The sequence below is a fragment of the Lampetra planeri genome, chromosome 39 (genome assembly GCF_965212315.1).
Source record: "Lampetra planeri chromosome 39, kcLamPlan1.2.h2, whole genome shotgun sequence".
In the NCBI taxonomy this organism is placed as follows: Eukaryota; Metazoa; Chordata; class Hyperoartia; order Petromyzontiformes; family Petromyzontidae; genus Lampetra; species Lampetra planeri.
The window spans coordinates 7,148,632-7,170,349 of record NC_136145.1 but is presented as its reverse complement, the minus strand read 5'-3'; the positions used below and the strand labels follow the sequence as shown (position 1 = coordinate 7,170,349).

General features: G+C 50.4%; 2 protein-coding genes across 5 annotated transcripts in view; one reads left to right on the top strand and one right to left on the bottom strand.

Moving 5' to 3' along the window:
* The first annotated feature begins 2 nt into the window (after positions 1-2).
* On the top strand, positions 3-11,089 carry LOC144731559 (calcium homeostasis modulator protein 2-like). The gene is made up of 4 exons (XM_078612699.1): positions 3-578; positions 3,357-3,648; positions 5,643-5,762; positions 8,332-11,089. The coding sequence occupies exons 1-4, from the start codon at positions 331-333 to the stop codon at positions 8,833-8,835; spliced, it is 1,164 nt and encodes a 387-aa protein (XP_078468825.1). The 5' UTR covers positions 3-330; the 3' UTR covers positions 8,836-11,089.
* Positions 11,090-13,787: 2,698 nt separating this feature from the next.
* Positions 13,788-21,718, bottom strand: part of LOC144731560 (endophilin-A3-like) — a 74,643-nt gene continuing 66,712 nt past the window's right edge. The window contains exons 9-10 of one of the 4 annotated variants that reach the window (XM_078612700.1): positions 21,521-21,583; positions 13,788-17,908 (exon numbers count right to left, since the gene is read on the bottom strand). In XM_078612700.1, coding sequence (XP_078468826.1) covers positions 17,706-17,908; positions 21,521-21,583 — 266 coding nt within the window. In that variant the 3' untranslated portion in view covers positions 13,788-17,705. The remainder of the gene's footprint in view (positions 17,909-21,520; positions 21,584-21,718) is intronic. The other 3 variants (XM_078612701.1, XM_078612703.1, XM_078612704.1) reach the window with 3 other exon arrangements.

Here is a 21,718-nt window from a genome sequence, read left to right as displayed (position 1 = left end):
GTAAGAAAGAGAAGTAACCCAGAGGACATCGTGAAGCGCTGACAGAGAGAGAGAGAGACACGCAATAGAATAGCATCGCCGACACGGGTATTCAAATGAGAGACGCAGTTTGGGAAAGAAAAGAAAAAGAAACGCTCTCTGCGTCGAGAGGGCCGTCGAAATAGGTGTGCACAGAAAAGTTTCAACGAAAGTGACAGAGACGCAGATAGGTCGGGAAAAGACTCAAAGACCTCGAGGAAGAAATTGTTCCGTGAGACAAGGGGACGAGAGATAGAGAGAGAGAGAGAACAGACAGACAAGAAGAGGGCGGAGAAGACATTTGCCACGGCGATGTTTTCAGAGCTCGTCAGATACATGAGCGGCCACTCTGCAACTCTGCAGCGGCTGCTGGTGGCTTTGCTCGCCGCCGCTGCGCAGCAAATCTTCCAGGCGCTCTCCTTCCGCTGTCCGTGCCTGCCAGGGCGCAATTCCGCATACGCGGCCGTCTCCATCGGAGTGCCGGCGCTGCTGCTGCTTTTGGCCTCTTGGGCATCGGGGCCCCGCGTGTGGAAGCTCGTCACGGGCTGCTGCGTGTCTCGGTAGGTAGGGAGGGCATCTCCCACCACCACCGCCACCACTTCTTCTCCTCCCCATCACAACACACACTCACTTAGGGCACATTTAGCACGCACGTTTGGACTAGGGCTGAACGATTAATCGATTTTAAATCGAAATCGGAATTTTAAAGAATGCGATTAGCAAATCGCAAAGGCTGCGATTTGAAAAGTTTTATTACTTTCTGATTGGAATTGTTGTATTTATTCATGATTATAACTTTATTTATTAATTGAAATAAAACTTGATTGTTTTATTTCAATTAAAATGTTTTAATAAATACATGTTGGAAGCAATTCAGATCTTTTACATTTTCATTCTTGCATTAGAATAATAGCAGTTCATATTTTGATGGTATCACGTGGTAATGCTCCATCACGTGTTTTAAATCTATTACACAGTGAATATTGAACTTTAAAAAACTTATTCGCAAATCAAATCGCAATATCTGTCAGAAAAATCACAATTCGATATTTCCCCCAAATCGGTCAGCCCTAGTTTGTACCCTCGAACACCAAAGACAAAGACCCCCCGTGTAGCCTGTAACAGACTGTTGGGGCAAGTGCTGTTTGCAAAGTAGCACCTATGAAGGCTGGCACGGCACATGAGGTGGTGAATGTTCAGCACTACGCTTGGCTGCCTTTGTCTCCCCAGTGGCAATGTACACAGATCGCATAATGTACTCTTTTTTAGGTTAAGTCGACCTAGGGGAGACCCAGAACCGGTTAAAATATTCGTCACTGTTATTTGTCGTGAGCGGGAATAGACTTCGGGTCGCCAGGTGTGAAATTCAGTGCGCTAACCACTTCACTACCGCTACCCACTGACATACACCCACATACAAGCGCGCACACACAGCTCAATACGTGCTTTTCGTCTTCATAGGAGCTCACAGGTACCAGAATCCTTATGCATGCGCGCGTCTGTGTGTGTGTGCGTGCATCGGCTGTGGTGCTGGCCACGCACACACTCATCTACCGGGCCGGCCTTCACGTGTGTGCCGCTTGCTAGCAGCATTTTCCCCAAGTCTCTTGATGCTATATAGGGCGAGATCTTTGTCTTTGTAGCACTCACACGCACGTGTGATCACAAGTGTGCGCGTCGGCACTTGTCACATTTTGCACAAGTGCTACTGCATCGATTTAAAGCTTTCGTGAATGCAGGGATTCATCTTCTTGGTTCTTTCGGTAAAGTCATGTGTTGTAGCCGAAACGATGTTTCGGCTACAACACAAGCAGCCGTCTTCTTCACCTGAAGACGGCTGCTTGTGTTGTAGCCGAAACGTCGTGAGAATGATTTTATTTTATTATGTTTTATTTTTATTATTTTATTACTTCCCTTCTACGTGACTTTACCGAAAGAACCAAGAAGATGCTACTGCATCAGTTCAGTGCCGGATTAAGCTAGTGCGGGGCCTGTAGCATGTTATAAAGGGGCCCTAATTAATAACAACACAAATATTAAAACACAATTTTTTTAACTTGCACATGAAAGTAATTGTATTTTTTCATTTGCTATACAGCCAGATAATACGACAAATCGCTAACCTTAAACACCCAGTCGTCCATAACAATTGAAGGCAGTATAGTACTATAGTAATAGAGAAAGTGCAGAATCACTGAATCGGAATTGATAGCTTGAAAGCATTTAGCGCGGGGTCCTTGAAAGTGCGGGGTGAGGAGTTATGGGTCTAGTTGTTTCAATCAACTATCAGCTGTGCACACGTCTACACGCCTAAGAGGTTGGGTGCTTTTTGAACAATGCTGAAATTGCAAACAGTGCATGTTTGACGGCTTGCTCCGATACATCCGAGGGTTTGTGCCTGGTCACTGCGGTTACATCAGCTCGTGTGCGATGCAGCGACCACTGCGGGAGCATAAACAAACAAAAAGGGATCAAGTTCCCGTTATAACAACTAAGAACTTCCTGATTTAACAAAAAATACAGTATATTAATGTGCCCTTTTTAATGCAGCCATCGGTGACCGGGTGGAAACCATCGGCGCAATTAAGTCGTGGGACGTCTCAAACCATTTGAACCTCACGCTCTCAGCGGCATCAGCTCAGCGCTCTGACCTCTAGGTCACCTAGCATCCACTATCTCCTTGAAATGTTAAATGTACAAGAGGAATCGTGTGGATGAGGACATTTTAAGGGGCCAAAAGTAAACAAATGTGGGGTTTTAATGTAAAAACTAGGTAAAATGTTGACTTGGCACTGTTAAAAACCTTCAGATGCTTACTTCAAGAGCTAAATGATCAGAATCATAAAGTTACACATTTTCACCCTCCAATACTGGAGAGCCCCAATTTAATGTTGATCTTGCTATTTTTTTAAGTTAAGAGCATTTCCTCAGATTTCTAACCATTCTTTAATATAATGAACTCACCAAGGATCATATGTGCGTCTTAAAATACGTGAATTTACTTATTCAAACTTTGTTAACAAAAAAAACTCAAACAAATATTTGTTCTTCATGAGGCCTCCATTGCCAGTACCAAAATATACTAATATGGGGTTTCCCCTTTATTCTGGCAACAAAACTGATACCTTTTGCAAGGAATCATGTTTCTGCAATATGTTGCTGTCTTTTCTTGGATTTTCCGTTTGCACTCAGTCACATATACACTTTAAGCTGTTTTTTTGTTCATGTTTTAGTTTTTTGTTTGTTGCGTTTGCACCCGATTCAAGAGCCGAATGGCTCACAGGGCCACACCTAATAAATGACCTTGAACAACTTCTATCCGCCCGCTCCGCACGCAGGCGCCACGGCTCTGGTCCCGGCCTGGCCTTCAAGCTGTCGCAGGTGGTGGTGTCCGTGTCGGGCCGTGCCTTGGTGGCGCCCATCAGCTGGATCGCGGTGGCGCTCCTCAACGGCTCGTACTACGTGTGCGCGGAGAGCGAGCGTGTAGACACGAGCCCCTACGCGTTGCCCCCCGCGGCGCGCACGCGCGAGCTGCTGGCGCGGCTGCCCTGCCTCGCAAACGCGTCGCTGCCACCCGCCCTGTTGCACGTGCGCAACGACATCCTGCGGCACCTCTCCACCGAGTCGCAGGTGACGTGCGGTGCGGTGTCGGTGACAGTGACGGGCTGGTGGTCGGCGCGTGCCACGCGCTTAGGGGCCGTCCATAAATGACGTCACGTGATTTTGTAGGATTTTGGACGTTTGACCCCCCCCGCCGCCGCCGACTTCGTCACACGGCGTCACAGAAAGTCAGACCCCCCCCCCCCACACCTTCGAATATGACGTCACAAAGCTCTGCCCCCCCCCCGAAAAAAAATAAAACATGCTTCAAATCGCTTTAAACTATTGTCATTGTAGAGCGTATTTAATGTGGCGCTGCACTCCGATGTTGTAGGACATTTATTAAAACGTCAATTTAATTAAGTAGAACGTGTTGTCTATATTAATTTAAAGATGCGCATTTTGATGTGACGTCACATTTTTCAACCCCCCCCCCCCTCGTTACAAATGTCTGACCCCCCCCCCAAGGTACGTGACGTCATTTATGGACGGCCCCTTTAGCGACCGACGGTGCCCGTCGGGCTGCCGGGGGGGGGAGGAGAAAAATTGGGTTTGGCAGCGTTTTGATTTTGGCTTCTTCTCCAGGGAGATACTTTAAACACTTGGCATTGGGACTCGACAACTGGATTATGTCAGCTGGTACGGAGGCCCCATTCGGCTCAGCAAACTCTGGCACAAAAACGACCACAAGCCACCAAACTGACGGCAGAGGCAGCAGTGGCAGGTCATTGCAGTTGCAGAGTTTCATAGAGAGCCAGAGTTGCATGGAGATTCGTCGACTCGAGATTTTATTTCAGCTGGTTAGGGCCCAATTGAGCTAAAGTAGCCCATCGTGATAATCGCACATCCGATTAGCACGGTGGGCTACGTACGGTGCGAAAGAAGTTCAACACACACACACACAGCTCTCTGAGATGGACGACCCACAGCTCACGACGAGTGGTCGTGGTGGCAGTTACAGTAACATCGCAGGATTGCGAACTTACAAGAGCAAAAATAACAACATTATTATTTACACGAAACATTCAAGGCGAGATCATTTTCGCGATGCATTTTCGCACCGAACGGGGTCACATATTTTATATGGACTACTCTTGCCAATAACATCTGATAATCCAGCAGCAAAACAATAATAAGCAGACTGTCTACCTCACGTGTCCCTCTCCACATAAAGGATATTTTTTACACATCCTTCTGGGAGTGCATCATCTTTATCAACAATAGTTCAACACAAACACAAGTTTCAACGTGCACACTCACCGATATTTTAATAATAACAAACAAAACATCGACACTTGCATCAATAAACATCGCCTCAAAAGGAAAATCGAGGTGATATTTTGGGCAGTGGCCAGTGCCGGATTATCGTAGTAGCAAAAGTAGCTACACGTGTAGTAGCTACACGTGTAGTAGTTACGCGTGTAGTAGCTGCTACACATGTAGTAGCTGCTACATGTGTAGTAGCTACACCACGTGCAGTAGCTACCACACGTGTAGTAGCTACATGTGTAGTAGCTACGGGCCCCGCACTTTCAAGGGCCCCGCGCTAAATGATTTCAAGCTATCAATTCCGGTTCAGTGATTCTGCACTTGCTCTATGACTATAGTACTATACTGCCTTCAACTTTTATGAACGACTGGGTGTTTAAGGTTAGCGATTTGTCATATCTGGCTGTATAGCAAATGAACAAATACAATTACTTTACTATGCAAGTTAAAAAACACTTTTAATATTTACGTGTTTTATTTATTTATTTAGGGCCTCTTTATAACATATGCTACAGGCCCCGCACGAGCTTAACCCGGCACTGGCAGTGGCCCTTCATCATCATCTGGCACGTGCAGCGCTGTTGACGAATGCGCTGAGTGTTGTTGTTAATTGGGCGTGTGCACCACTGCCTACACAGCAGCATTGCCAAATCATATTTCACTTTCACCGCTGGCGGCTGCCTCTGACCCGTAACAGCAAGTCGATGGTTGTTGACTTGCGCGCGTGTTGCGTGTGTGTTGCGTGTGCGCGCTAGCTGCTCGGGTGGACCGTACTGGGCTCGGCGGGGCTCCTGGGAATGATGTTCATGTGCTTCGCTCACTGGATGTCCCCCGTCAGCTACCACCAGCTGCGCTTCTGGCGATCTTACATTGAGGTACGTGCCGTGGCAGGCAACGCCACACCCGCCGCTTTCCACCGGGGTCCCGAATATGCAAGCAGCGACACTTTGCCGTCTCCATTCCATCCACCTCATTTCATTTCATTCATCTCCCTTGACAGTGCCGAGTCAATGGTTCGAATGCCACAGGCATATGTCATGGATAATTCAATTCACATGGCAGCCAATGTTTGCTTTCCTGCACCAAACGATGCAATCTCGCCAGCTGATACTGATTTTATACACCCTGGGGAATGATGGTAAACCGAGGTGGGGATATTACGACTGAGCGCTCGACTGTTGTACTGTTCTGCCTGTGGTCAGCGTCTTTAGATTCAAATGAGCGTCGGGGGGGGGGGGGTCTCTACTCCGCTCTCGGCCCTGCGCATGCAGTCGGGGTACATTCGACACTGATGGCAGGAACCCATCGCATGAATATTCTTAGGTTTTTTCGGTAAAGTCACGTAGGTAAAAAAAAATAAAAATTAATAAAGGTAAAATAAAAATAAAATAAAAATCACGACGTTTCGGAGGCAACACAAGATTCCGTCTTCAGGTGGAACCGTCACAGCACGATAGCTGTATCAAGTAAGAGAGATTCCAAGAAAACAGTATTTCTCTCACTTGATACAGCTATCGTGCTGTGACTGTATTATACAGCTATCGTGCTGTGACGGTTCCACCTGAAGACGGACGCTTGTGTTGCCTCCGAAACGTCGTGATTTTTATTTTACTTTTATTAATTTAAATTTTTTACCTACGTGACTTTACCGAAAAAAACTAAGAATATGAATCCTTGCAGTCACGAAAGCTTCAAATCTAGAACCATCGCATGAAGTTGGGATAGCGGTCTGGGATGCGTTCTTAACGGACTAATTTTTGTGTTGTGATAACTTTTCTTGTTCTTTGTGTCATTTTGTTTTGGTGACATTTCTTTATTTGTTTATTATTTTCTGAGAGTTTTAATTTGCTTGGTAGTAACTGATACATAGGATGTGGCCTAACGTATAACGTTGCAGGATGCAATTAGCACGAATGACGCAATGTACAATTAAATTCGTATTTATTATTCTAACCTGTTGGCTTCACGTAAATATGCTACTATTTTTGTAACTACACCCAGAGGAATGATGTAATGTATCTGTTGCTTGATTGTACGTTTACTTGTACAGCTCCGTTGTCACTCCGCGGTGTGTACGTGTGTTGAACTTCTTTCGCACCGTACGTAGTCAACCGTGCCAATCCCGAGGTGCTGGTGAAAAGCCTCCCCACACCATAACGGTGGCGGGGGATTATTTGACCATACTTCACGCCAATCAGTGCGGATTAACGGTGGGGGTGGTGTGGGGGGGGGGTATAAATAGTTGGTCATCCCACAGATAGACTGGCCACTGCCACGGTAATGTGGAATTTCCTCCGCTGGTTCAGGGCCAACGAATGGAAGAGAGCAACGCTGCACCACTGCTCGTTTGAGCGGAGACGACACACGCTTGGAGTTTCTGTTTTTCGTGGTGGTGCTGCTGTATCTGTCACTGATGTGTTATCGGGTTGTACTGCCCGTTGTCCGGCACCGTGTCTAACATTGCATATTCAGTCCTCAGTTACTGCGGAAGCATCTTCTTCAACCACGGTAGCTCCTGTGCACGTGTGTGTGTGTGAGCTGGAGTGGGGAGCGGTGGTGCAGCGGTTAGGTGGCTCCTGTGCACGTGTGTGTGTGTGTGAGCTGGAGTGGGGAGCGGTGGTGCAGCGGTTAGGTGGCTCCTGTGCACGTGTGTGTGTGTGAGCTGGAGTGGGGAGCGGTGGTGCAGCGGTTAGGTGGCTCCTGTGCACGTGTGTGTGAGAGCTGGAGTGGGGAGCGGTTAGGTGGCTCCTGTGCACGTGTGTGTGAGCTGGAGTGGGGAGCGGTGGTGCAGCGGTTAGGTGGCTCCTGTGCACGTGTGTGTGTGAGAGCTGGAGTGGGGAGCGGTGGTGCAGCGGTTAGGTGGCTCCTGTGCACGTGTGTGTGAGCTGGAGTGGGGAGCGGTGGTGCAGCGGTTAAGTGGCTCCTGTGCACGTGTGTGTGTGAGCTGGAGTGGGGAGCGGTGGTGCAGCGGTCAGCGCGCTGCGCTATGAACCTGGCGACCCGGGTTCGATTTCCGCTCACGGCTATCACCAGTGACGATTATCTGGACCGGTCCTGGGCCTCCCCTAGGTCGACTCAGCCTTAAATGAGTACCGGGTGCGGTGTGTAAACATCGCCACTGGGGAGACAAAGGCGGTCGGGCGTGGTGCTGGCCACCCACCCCTTCGTGTACCGTTCCGGCCTTCATAGGTGCTCGTTAACAGCACTTGCCCCTACAGTCTGTTAAGGCTATACGGGGGATCTTTGTCTTTATCTTTGTGCGAGCTGTAGTGTGCCTGCACCAAAGCATTTGCCACGACAAATTGTGGCGTTCTTCACGTGAACGTAATTTAGGTAAATGTGCAGCGGAATCTTCGACAAATCGCGCAGAACAACACGCGGCACGTCCCGAAAACACGGCGGAGAGAGCTGCACTCTTGAATAGTTTTGTATTTCTCTGCTCAGATAGAGCACAAGGAGTTTGACCGGCGGGCGGAGGAGCGAGCCCATGACCTCGCCGAGACGAACGTCTCCATCTTCTTCGGTCCGTCACACCCGCCACCGCCCGCTGCCGCCACCCCAGCCAGTGCCGCCACCCCAGCCAGTGCCCCCGATGCCGCGTCCGGGCAGAGCGACGCCCCACCGCCTCCTCCTTGTGCCCCGGCGCCAGCAGAGGAGGAGGGCTATCCCCTGCCCAAGAAGGCCGACTGGGACATCGTGTCGGGCCTGTACGCTTACCAGCTGCTCGACGGCGAGCCCCTGTACAGCACGCTGCACGCGTGGGCCGCCAAGCACGCCGTGGACAAGACGCTGAGCCCGCGGCACCTGGACCAGGGCAGCGTGCGGGAGACGCTCTCGTTTGTGGACGGGCGCGAGTCGAGGCCGGAGGGGCCCGCGCCGGTGGCACGGCGACCCCACTCGCCGGAGGAGGCCGCCGTCGACGAGCTGTCGAAGCTGCTCGACGAGTGAACGTGAGAGAGAGCGCGACGCCGCGCCGCGTCACGGGGTAACGAGTCCTAGGCGCCCTTCTCAGGGCCGCTCCTTTTCCTCAACGTGAGCTCGGCGTCAACACCACCGCGAATTTTTTTTACCGTTTGATGACGACATCACCAATTAAGTCAACATCAGTAACACTGCTTTAAGAAGAATTATATAATAGCTGACGTTTCGGGCAATGATCCTTCTTCATAGCACACAGAGAGGGCCGAGGGATTGATTATTGAGACTGCATTTGTCACCAATGGCTTATCCAAAGGGAACGCTGCTCTCCAAAGTTGGCCAATGTCAGATTGCTGATTTTTGTTTGGCAACGTCTCTGCCGATTGTTAATGTACGAGCTAAGTAAAGTCTAAGAGGCAGCACCCAATTTGCGAAACATATTGAAGCCTTTGTGGATAAATAACGGGTGGCAGGGTGGCGCAGTGGTAACACCGCTGTGCCTCACAGCAACAAGGGCCTGGACTCCGTTGCTTGAGTCAGGCTCCTTTCTGCGTGGAGCTGAGCTTCTCCCCCTGTTCTGCGAAGCTTTTCTCCAGGTTCCCCGGTTTACTGCCAAAACGTAATAAACATAGAATGTAATTTGTAATTTGCTGAGTGGTGCTGAAGCAATGCGGAAGCATTACACTGCAAATTACTGTAGTCAATACTCTTTGGTTCTTTCGGTAAAGTCACATAGGTGAAAAATAATAAATAGAACACACATTTTATCACGTATCGATTGCAACACAAGCAAACATCATCAGGTGTGACAAGCACAGCAAGGACATTCTACAGGAAAAATTTCCTTGCTGTGGTTGTCACACCTGATGATGATTGCTTGTGTTGCAATCGAAACGTGATTTTTTTCTAGTTTTTATTTTTATTTATTATTTTTCACCTACATGACTTTACCGAAAGAACCAAAGAGTATGAATCCTTGCAGTCACGAAAACTTCAAATCTAGAATGATACTGTAGTCAATTTGCCTTCCACTCAGCAGCAGCAACATCGCCCCCCTACTTTGAACAATTGGCAGCACCCTCCTGGAAAATAATCTTGAGGCACAGCGAGGCCTTCCTGAGTAATCAAGCACAGTAATGACATTGATAAGTAATCCGCGTGTGCATGCTGGTTTAGATTTAAGTTGTGGGGTTTGAGCGATGTCACATTTTGGGGACACCATCCCTGCCCTTTGCTCACATTGCTGTTCCTTGTGGCCAATCTAAGACGGCATTGGCAGCAGAGACGCCTGTTTCATTATAAATGCAGACTCCCAACTTGTTTGGCTATTAGATAGCTGTAGAATTCAGCAGAGTGAGCCGGCTGCAAACCTGTCCATGTAGATTTTAAGTGCTTCTATGCCACAGGGCTTCTCAATGTTATTCTAGTTTCCTGCCACATGCAAAGAGCCCATATATGATGATACAACACGTAGATAGAATTAATTGTGGACGAGCTTACGGTACCTTCGGGAAACGTTTTCCAGCGGCAAATTGCAAAGCAGCCAACTCTGGCTTGGTTTTAACTACCATTTGCCAGGTCCCCCTCGCAATGTTTTTTTACCTGGTTAAATAAAGGTGAAATAAAAAAATAGGCCAAGGGACCAAAACGTAATCCGATGAAACAACGCCTTGCCTGTCTCCGTGTAATACTGTACACCTTACGCTACAATTTATACGGGCAGCACATCGTAAATGTTGTGCACGTTAAGAAATTAGTGGAGGATCCTAAATGCAGGACCTAAATGCAGGACCTTGCGATAGAGATTGGAAATTGGGACGTGCGGGAGGGCCTCATTTTAACCCTTGCACCGGGGCCCCATTCCAAACACACTCGGCCGCTGTTGGGATAACGCGAGAGTCTTGGGGGTCGAGGGTCAACAGTTGCTGGATCTTGCAGGACGAGGCTACGGCGAGACGCGGCGGCGTACGCTGCGACGACTTCTTGCTCCCGAAGCCGATTACAGGATTCTGCTATGAAATATTTACGGACCAATTCTCGCGCGTCTTGCCGACCGCAGCCGAAGTCTCATAAGCGTTTGTGATAAATCATAAATGGGGAACATGAACGGTGTTAAGTTGTGGCATTCTCCGGGGGAGCATTGACACGTGCTGTCTGTCTAGTCAGCGTAGTGGAACGCTGTATCACCTATTGGGTGTGCTTGGTACTTGGTAAACTTTGGGAACATCCTTAAGTGTGCTTTGCCTGTATAAGATAATTACTGGAATAAAAATGAAACATTTCACCCTCATGTCAATTCACTGATGCTTGAAGTCCTCCCCACACCGCAGCAGTCATGGGGAGTTGTCATTTTGACCAAACTTCACCACACTTGTCGGTGAAGGAGCGGTCAGGACCGGGTCAGATTATAATCACTTGCAACCGATATTAACCATAATACAGGTTTTTTGGGTGAGATCACGTAAATATATAAATGTGTCATTAAACCCCCCACCACCCGACACAGCCAATTAGTAAGGTTTGTCACATTAACAGAACGTGGCCAATTCGTTACCAGTACAGCAACACCGGTGTGTTGGAGAGCAAAGCCACAACATTTACAATCCGAGTATGACGTTTCGCCAGTAATTACAACTAGCTTCATCAGGCGACAGCCAGATTTGTGGAGAAATCCTCCTGTTCCGTTCCTTAAATAGAGGCGTAAATGTGGTGACAATCTTCTAAGCTTGCCTGGGAATCAAACTCTGATGGCTGGGTTTTTAGCGCGGCGCTCTCACGACTGCATTGCCGCTCCACTCGAATTACTGCCAACATCATCATCATCATCGCCGTCATCTTTGAATCTACACACGTGAGCACCTTCAGCTGCCTCTCCGGAACTGGTTCCACCATCGCCAAAGCCCACAAGCGACTTGGCCAAAAAACCGGCCAACATTAGTTGCAGGTTTGCCTTCGTACAGGGCAGGCGAGACGCGCACCACTCCTCTCACACGCAACTAATCACGGGGTGATGCTGCCTTGTTGGTATTGGTGCACAAGCGCAACAACAACAAAAAAAACTCCAACAGATTTGTCAACACCGTGGTTAAATAAGGACAAGTAAATAATCGTCGATGTTTCAGGCAATGGTTCTTCTTCATAGCACACACCTTCCGCGTGTTGTTTTCGTTGTGTTTAGTTTCTTGTCCTTCACCCCCGCACCTCCGATGAGTTCAACGTACATACATAGTGGCCTGTGACATCTGGATGAGAGCGTCGTCTTACGACGACGCTCTCATCAGAAACCAAATACAAAGTGAGCGATGGCACGATAAACAAATACGATCGGGCCCAAGCGTAGGTGGGCCCGACGACTCGGAGGAGAGCAGTGCGAGGCCCTCATCCAGCAGTGGATTGACAAAAGGGCTGGTGCACGTGACGTGTACACGGAGCGGACACGACACTCGGGGGGGCTCTCCGACCAGGGGTGCGTTACCTATTGGCACGCGGCAGAGCAGAATAGAGTTTCGCTCCAGGATGTGCCTTACACCTGTTGGGCTAAGAGGGTTAGTTCATCTCACAGGGGGAAACTTTTAGAGTAACGAGTCAATTAAATTAGACTGACATGCGTTTGACTGCACAAACAACATTGTCTTCTTGGTTCTTTCGGTAAAGTCACGTAGAAGGGAAGTAATAAAATAATAAAAATAAAACATAATAAAATAATTCTCACGACGTTTCGGCCACAACGCAAGCAGCCGTCATCAGGTGAAGACCAGGTCTGTCGGGGAGACAGCGTCTGAATGAAACACCACCACGCTTGGAGCGTCTATTTAAGCTGGGTTGGAAGGGGGGAAGTGCGCCTTGACAAAAGAATTTGCATATCAAGAGGAATTTAGCAGAACCAAGAAGATGAATCCCTGCAGTCACGAAAGCTTTAAATCGAAATTTAAACCACATTGTGTTAATTGATGAGTTCACCTTCGTTGGTTTGCTCTCAGAAGCTGTCATCTTATTATGTTAAAATAAAAAAAATGTTTCTCTTGCTGGAAGGAACACAAAGGACATGTTTGATTTTAAACCCATTGCGTGGACAAATAACCAAACCCGTCAACAATTTTCACAATGCGACCTACTTCTCGACCAAATATCGGTGAAATTTTCCATTCTGTTGAAAATGACACGTGAATAAAAAAACACACACGTCCTTGACATATCTTGGTGGCAGGCGTTCTCCGAGAAGGCAGAATTATGGTTCAGAGAGAGTGACAGAAAGACATCTGCGATTTTATAAGTACGGTATCATCATGAACTGGCTACAGAGAGGTCCAGGTATGTTTACATGCAACCTGATCGCTCCGGTGCAGATGCCTAAATTCTGCTGAAGAAGCTTACAAAGACAAAGACCTCCTAATAGACTTTAACAGGCTTCATGCTCTTAGTTCTTTCGGTAAAGTCACGTAGGTAAAAAATGAAATTAAAATTAATACAAATAAAATAAAAATCACGACGTTTCGGAGGCAACACAAGTCTCCGTCATCAGGTGGGACCGTCACAGCCAGATTTGCTGCATCAAGTGAGGCAAGGATTCAAGATGCAAGCTCTTAAATACAAGTTAAGGGGGAGGAGAGGGGGGAGGAGCTTATCAGAATGTGGTAGCCAATGAATGGAACGTATCGGGAGGGGGTGGGGCGGGGCTAAAAGAGGCTGTTGGGGCACGTGCCGTTACTGAGCACTAATAAAAAAGGCTGGTGTGGCACACGTGGTGGTGAGTGGCCAATGGCACGCCCGATTGCCTTCGTCTCCCAAGTGCTGATGTTAACACACAGCAACCAGGTACTGATTTAATGCCGAGTCGACCTAGCGGAGGTACTGGACTCGTTCAAATATTCGCCACGGTTTATAATCGCGAGCGGGTCGCTGGGCTTGTCGCAAAGTTCGCAAGCCACTGCACCGCCGTTCTCCGAAGAAGCAGACATGCCCAAACCCACACACGCAAGAGCTGTAACCCCCACCACGATAGATTTATTTACGCAATACTTTTGAAACAATGCCACCTGTGCATCAACATCTCAATGCACCACATCACCACGCTACAGGACACAGGGCAGGGAATGTTAAGGCAATTCACTGAACCACTTAACACGTAAAATACATCTCGTATAGTAAAACATATACATATAGTATCCGCCGGTCACAGATGTGCATTTCTCTACATTATAAAAATGTCTATTGAGGCATGAAGATTTACGGCTCTCACAAAGCAATCAGGACGACCACTACAGCAACATAGGTCTACATGGGAAGGAATAAGTGACCTCGCAAGCAGGAATGTGCAAAAATATAAAGAGCTCATACACTCTATCGGGAGTCATAATTCATCAGTGGTTAAACAACATTCAGTACAATGCCAATTATCCTTGTGGGCTGAGACTCCAAAGCCTTAAGACCAACACGAGGAGACATCACGGGCACAGCTGTTAGCGCGAGTGACCGGTACACCTCAGGGCGTGTGGACACACACAGAGTGAGCGGTACACTCCAGGGTGTGTGGACACACACAGTGAGCGGTACACTTCAGGGTGTGTGGACACACACAGAGTGAGCGGTACACTTCAGGGTGTGTGGACACACACACAGTGAGCGGTACACTCCAGGGTGTGTGGACACACACAGTGAGCGGTACACTCCAGGGCGTGTGGACACACACAGAGTGAGCGGTACACTTCAGGGTGTGTGGACACACACACAGTGAGCGGTACACTTCAGGGAGTGTGGACACACACAGTGAGCGGTACACTTCAGGGTGTGTGGACACACACACAGTGAGCGGTACACTTCAGGGTGTGTGGACACACACACATTGAGCGGTACACTTCAGGGTGTGTGGACACACACACAGTGAGCGGTACACTTCAGGGCGTGTGGACACACACAGTGAGCGGTACACTCCAGGGTGTGTAGACACACAGTGAGCGGTACACTCCAGGGTGTGTGGACACACAGTGAGCGGTACACTCCAGGGTGTGTGGACACACAGTGAGCGGTACACTCCAGGGTGTGTGGACACGCACAGAGTCAGCAGTACACCTCAGGGCGTGTAGACACACACAGTGAGCGGTACACCTCAGGGCGTGTGGACACACACACAGTGAGCGGTACACTCCAGGGTGTGTGGACACACAGTGAGCGGTACACTCCAGGGCGTGTGGACACACACAGAGTGAGCGGTACACTCCAGGGTGTGTGGACACACACAGTGAGCGGTACACTCCAGGGTGTGTGGACACACAGTGAGCGGTACACTCCAGGGTGTGTGGACACAGAGTGAGCGGTACACTCCAGGGTGTGTGGACACACACAGAGTGAGCGGTACACCTCAGGGTGTGTGGACACACAGAGTGAGCGGTACACCTCAGGGCGTGTAGACACACAGAGTGAGCGGTACACTTGAGGGCGTGTGGACGCTGGTCTCTGACATTCAAGCGCAGGGCTTCCGGGTTTCTGGTCAGTGTGGCCCATACTCATGCACATCGAGGCAACGTAGACCGCTCGATGTCTGCTTGAAATGGCAAAACCGAATTGCACTTCCGTCGACGAATTGGTCCGTAACGTGGTCCCAAATCTCTCAGCGTCACCGTCTCTTGCGTCCGAGCCTGTCAACACGATCGGCAGAGCCAATCGGGCTGTTTAATCACGTCTAATTCTTGTGTCTCAGCACCTATATGATATAACACATTCCATCTTCTGTACTTTAAGATGCAACGTACATCATCTCTCCTTTTCTTCTGTGTCCGTAGACTCCCGTGGAACGTTTGGAATTGCTGCAACGGTAGCTTTCCAGCGTAAATAACGTTCACCACTCAACAGTAATAATATCCGGGTTGGGAGAAAAATGAATGGGGGTCAGCAAACATCTTGTGCAAAGTTGCCAATTGGTTTACAACATTAATAATAATAATACTCAGACAGCGATGGCTGCCCAGGTCCGAGGCTCGGGCGGTTTTTCCTTTAGTTTGATCGCTTTCGACGAGCACGGAACGGACCCCCCCCCCACCACTTCCAGCACAAAAACATGCACGGCTGGGAGTGTGTGGGGAACACGCAGGCACGCGACGTAGACACGCGGACGCGACAGGCCACCATCACCACCACCACCACGCGGCAACGGGGCTCTGTAAACTCTCACCCCAAGCTGAGCCCCAACGGCAAGTTCGCGGCGATAAAGTCCGTGGGGGTGTGGGGGACGGGGTGAAGGAAATGAAATGAGGATGGATAAAGCTCTCCCCCACGCGCTTCGTGTTGTACCGCGTGCTGCTCGGACGTTGTCCGACGTTCCGCTCCGTGTGCCGGGGCCTTCGTCAGCAACCCAACTGAGCAAGCTCGCTTCTTCTCTCGACAGGAGAGCGTCTGCCGCACGCTGCCGTTGTTGGATCTTGACGCCGATTGGACAAAAGCCCGGTCGATGTTATCTTTGCGTCGTTCAGCGGGCTCAGACAATCGGTGTCAAGACGCAACAACAACAGCAGCAGCAGCGGCGGCGGCGGAGCCACTCTACTACAGAACCAAGGGAGAGAGTGGGCCGCTCAAGTCAGCTCCTGAAGAAGCTCCTGTCGCGTGCAGCGAAACGTGGGACACGGCGCCGATCAACACGCGGCACAAACCGACAACGCAACGGAGAGCCGTACAGCACGACCGGTGAAAATATCATGTACAAGGCTACGGTACACAGCGCTTCACGAAACCGCGCACGGGGCGCCGCTGTACGTACATACGGTGAACTTCTTTCGCACCTTACGTAGCCGAGCGTGCTCGTCAGAGCTGCGGGGGAAGGACAACGCGACAACGCCGTGCGTCGCGCGCGCTCACAGAAAACAAGCGACCGTGTTTGGCCTCTCCCGCGTGTTTTGTTGGGGTCGCGGTGTGCGTCTCCCTGCGCGACGCCCGACGTTTCGCTCCACGCCCCGGCAGCTTCTTCGGGAAATGTAAACGTCGGGCGTCGTTGCCGAACAACGCCCAGCGGCACAACCGCCGAAAAACAGATCGGGGAGCTACGCGGCAGCACAACCGAAAAAAAAAAAACGCACGAAATCGCGATGCAGAGGCACAACCGCGAAAACAGACTCCGGCAGTTATGTAAACGGCTTTGTTCGTGTCGTGGGGTTTGTGCCGCCAATAACAATGAGCTCAACTTGTAACGTGCGCCGCGCGGCATTCGCTCGCTCTCGCAGAGAGAACGACGAGCGGGGGGAGGAGCCACGGACGAGCGGGGATGGCGGCCACGCTCTGTGCCGCCAGCGCCAACAATGACACAACCTCTGCCACCGACCAATCGCCGAGCAGGTGCGGATCACACGGGGGAGGAGGGGGGGGGGAGGTGCCGTACACGGGAGTCACAAACCGTTCCACGAGGCGTACGTCGAACGACAAACGTCGTCAACTTACCAATATTTTTTTTCTCGCTCCTTTTAGATGCGCCGAGACGGACGAGATACACCGCTCTGCCCTCTCCGACGCCACGTCGAACATAACGGCAGTAACACTTCTCAGTAACGGATCCCTACGCGGCCTGCTTCAGGGCACTTTTGGAGATAGGGCACTTGACGCTTGGCAAAGTGTTCGTCGCGGGAGCGACAATCTGCAACGGGCCTTTGCTAAGCGCCGCGTTGCCTCCCGGTCTGCGCCGTACGCGTGCACCGCTACACCTTTGCGGACACCGTTGCCCCGTTAACAATCTGCCGCTTCCCCTGCACTCCCGCCGGCGTTCCCCCTCGGCACGCCGAATCCGCCCCCTGCGTTACCATCGAGCGAGCCGGTGCCAAGTGGCCGATGCCGTGACGGGGAAATGGGGGGTTGGGGTAGGCGGAGGGGAAGGAGGTGGGGGGGGAAGGGGGGGGAGCTCCGGGGCGCTCCCCCGACGGTCACTGCGGCAGTGGCACGAGCACCTCGACGTAGTTGATGGGGAAGAATCCCGACTGGCCGTGGATCATGCCCTCGTACCAGTTGTCGTCGATCTGGTTGGTGAGCGTGATGACGTCGCCCTCCTTGAAGCCCAGCTCCCCGTCGTTCTCGGGGTCGAAGTCGAACAGCGCCTTGCAGCATGGCTGGTCCATGGGCGCCGCTGCTGGGAGGAGATCACGCCCGCCAGTTAGAAGCCGTTGGGCTTTCGCGAACCGCGTCGGCGCCGTTCGCGAAAACTGCACCTCAAAAACCGCCGCTCGCAGGGTTTTGCGACGGGCGACAGTTTGCGCGGGAAGCTGCAGACGAGCAGGGAAGCTGCAGACGAGCAGGGAAGCAGTCAAAACCAGCGGTGGCCGACAATCGCACCAGCTCTGTGGTCCCTTACTGGGCTGTGGCCACAACTACAATTTTACTAGTGTGGGAGGAGGGAAGCGGTGCGCCCAGCGAAAACCCTACGCACAACACACAATCCCCGTACAGATGGAAAGTAATCCACTTGCTGTACCGCCATCGTACCCTGGTAAGCCAGGTGACGCCCACGTGTAGGGGAGGGCGGTTCGCGAATCTGCGTGCGTGTGATCCAGAGGTCACAACCGGGTACCCGATACCTGTACCCTACCCGATACCCGTACCCGGCCGGGTACGGGTAGGCCGTGAGTCACTGGTGAGTAACCGTTTGTCACTCATTTCCCAACGTCTTGTCTCTTCTCACGATTCAAGTTCCTAGAATCAACCCACCTGCGCCTGCAACATGGCTTCATCCCAGAGGTCGCAATCGGGTACCCAATACCCGTACCCTACCCGTACCCGGCCGAGTACGGGTAGGGTACGGGTACGGCCGGGTACGGGTACGTGTACCCGTTTGCGACCCTGGTGCGGCCGGGTACAGGTACGGGTAAGTATTCAAAACCCGTTTGCGACCTCTGGTGTGATCCACCGACCCGCATTGCAACAGCAGCAGCGGTAGCAGCAGAAACAGAATCAGAATCTTTATTGATCCCGGAGAAATCCGATGAGCTGTGAAGCTCTTGTTCACAGATGTCCAGTAGGGGACAGCGTCTCAACAGCTGAGATCATCTCCAGGAGGGGGCGGGGAAAATATTGACTTTACCGATGGCTGAATAGGAAATCGGAATGCCTTTGGCGGGGCAACACAAATGACCACAGACCTCGGCGTCATCGAATAATTATACTAATAGTAGAGAAATAATTACAGGTGACTGTAATGTCCGATAGTGCTCAAAGTCCAAGTGATTTCTCGCTCTAACGGGCATCGGGCTGGGTGCTCATCCACCGATTGCAGCAGCTGGTCGAAATTCCACGTTCCCATGCTGGGGACGAGCCTATCCATAGGACAACCACTGCTGCGCTCCGCCATAAAGCGGTACCCATACATATTCCCCGCTAGGACCCGATCAGCGCGGCCAAGATGCTCGCAGCAATGGATAAAAGGGTAAATATCCATCGCTGGGCCGTATGGAAGTGGTAGACCACGTGGGGCTGAGGGCCTGATCAGACCTGCAGCCTGTACACGGAGACATTGAGCAGTTGTGAGATCTCAAAGGGAGAGAGATATATAGACGAGTAACACGATTCGTCTTTTGCTCACGGAAGCTTGACTGTGCTTCGGCTGCCCGCTGTTCAGGACGTGGTGCTGCCACGTGTTTGTCCCGCCAATCCCTGCTGAGCATTGTTTGGGCGGGTGAGGAAACCGGAAGCGTCCCTGGAGGAAACCCAACCCATTGCTGATCCACCAACCCCCACCTCCATCTCGCAGGATTGCAGGCGCGCGCCGCCACGCCTGCCGATTGGAAACGCTCTAATTATTGCCACGGCGGCTAACACCATCGTCAATTTGGTAGAATTGGTATCGGTGCCATTCGTCATGCAGTCTGCCGTTAGAGGGGCGACGTTGCTGCGTGCGGTAGTTTTTCCAACGTTTCATTTCTCACACTCGGGCCGCGACGAATGCGCACGATGGCCGACTCCTTTTCAAAGTAAACGTCGTGGGATCTCTCACGTTTGCTGCCAAGGAGCCGGCGTCACGAGCGCACCCTCCGCAGACGTACGGCTTGACGCATTTATAACACTGGTCAACAAAAAAAAACATTTTTTCTGGCCTGGACTTTTGCAGCTGCTTTAGACTAATTTCATGGTGCTGATTCCAAATCTGGTTTGCTCTATCACATCTCATTTTATGCTATCGGCATACCCCATTTTTATTGATTTTACCCGAAATTAACTCTGTCACTTATGATTGCAAGTTGTTGCGAGTCAGTGACTGCTTTAGTGTAAAAATATGGTGCTGTATTTTTAGGATAGTGTGTTTATAATATCATTTTATGTAGATATCCACATTTATTTAATATTTTTCTTCTGCAGTTTTTATTGAAAATGCAATATTTGATATCTCAAAAACCTGATGTGATAGACAAAAACTGATGCCAGATTTGGAATCGGCACCCCAAAATTACATTAAAACCGTTGGAATACCTTATGCCAGAAAAAGTGTGTTGACCAGTGTTATTGCCAGCGCAGGAGGGGAGGAGGGGTGTGCGGGCAGAGGGGGATCCGGGCGGCGTCGGGGGGGGCCGCCACGCGACGGACCGCACTATCGCTAGAGATGTCGTCGCAATCTGGTCGCGAGCGATTCGAGCAGCGGGCAGCGCATCAAGAGGCGCGATGGGAGGACGGACAGCAAGGTCGTGAAGCGCACGAGGGTGTTAAGCTCCCGTTGGTTTAGAGCCGAGCTGCAGCAAAGATCGCACGCGAAGCTCTGGGCCGGCTACAGGAAAGTAGCAGCGGCGTGATTGGTCAGCCACGGTGAGGCGCGTTAATCACAGGCGGCGTCATCTTGCAGTGCCAGCCTGGGCACAACGCCACATGTGAAAGCAAAAACAATCAGATTTTTTTTCACAAATCGAACGCAGATTATTTAATGCAGATAATTAACAAGAATTGTAAGAGCTTACAGCCCTTTGTCAAATCAGTCATGGAGGTTTGTCTGACCATACTTCACCAAGCTGGTCATTGTGGGTTGGGGAACCAGTGACAAGGGGCGCCCATGACTGGTTCAGATGTCACTCGCCACCAGAGGTGTGGACTCGAGTCATGTGACTTGGACTCGAGTCAGACTCGAGTCATGAATTTGATGACTTGCGACTCGACTTGGACTTGCATAACAATGACTTTGTCCCACCTATGAGATGTGGACTCGAGTCATGTGACTTGGACTCGAGTCAGACTCGAGTCATGAATTTGATGACTTGCGACTCGACTTGGACTTGCATAACAATGACTTTGTCCCACCTCTGCTCGCCACCGTACGACGCGTGCAGTGCTCGGGAATCGAACTCAGGTTGCCGAGTTATCCGTGCAAGTTACACACAAAAATAATCATAACTCAGCGATGGAAACGACGACGTCATATGATCACCACGTCGTCAATTACTCGAGAGATTTTTTTTTTTTACTTACAGAGCAATCATTTAATTGATAACCGCTCGTGTATTTACAATTCGAATTTGTGAAAAAAAGTTTGTCGGAAAAATAAATTAATAGAAGAATTGAAACGATCAATGATAATCATGATGTAAGGATATTTAGACGATACGATTATCGCGCGTCTTCTTTTCCTACGATGTATCACAGTCCTGGTGGAGAGTTAATGACGGAAGATGATGAGGTCAATTTGTAAGAATTAATTAAATTATGAAAGAAAGAAAACGATCGTCAGCTTGATATTTTAGCAGCAGTCAGCTCAGCGAGTACTCACCCAGGGTCTGAATCTCTTGCGACCAGCTAAAGTTCCCCGATTGGCTGAGCCTCGGAGAGGAGTCTGACGTTGGGGGTCACGTGACAGATCATGCGGCGGGTCATGTGACATGGTGGGCGGAGGGGAAAAACGTCACACGTTAAGGCGGGATGAGTCTGCGAGCGCGTGGCGCAGGGGAAAATAAAAACAAAAAAATAA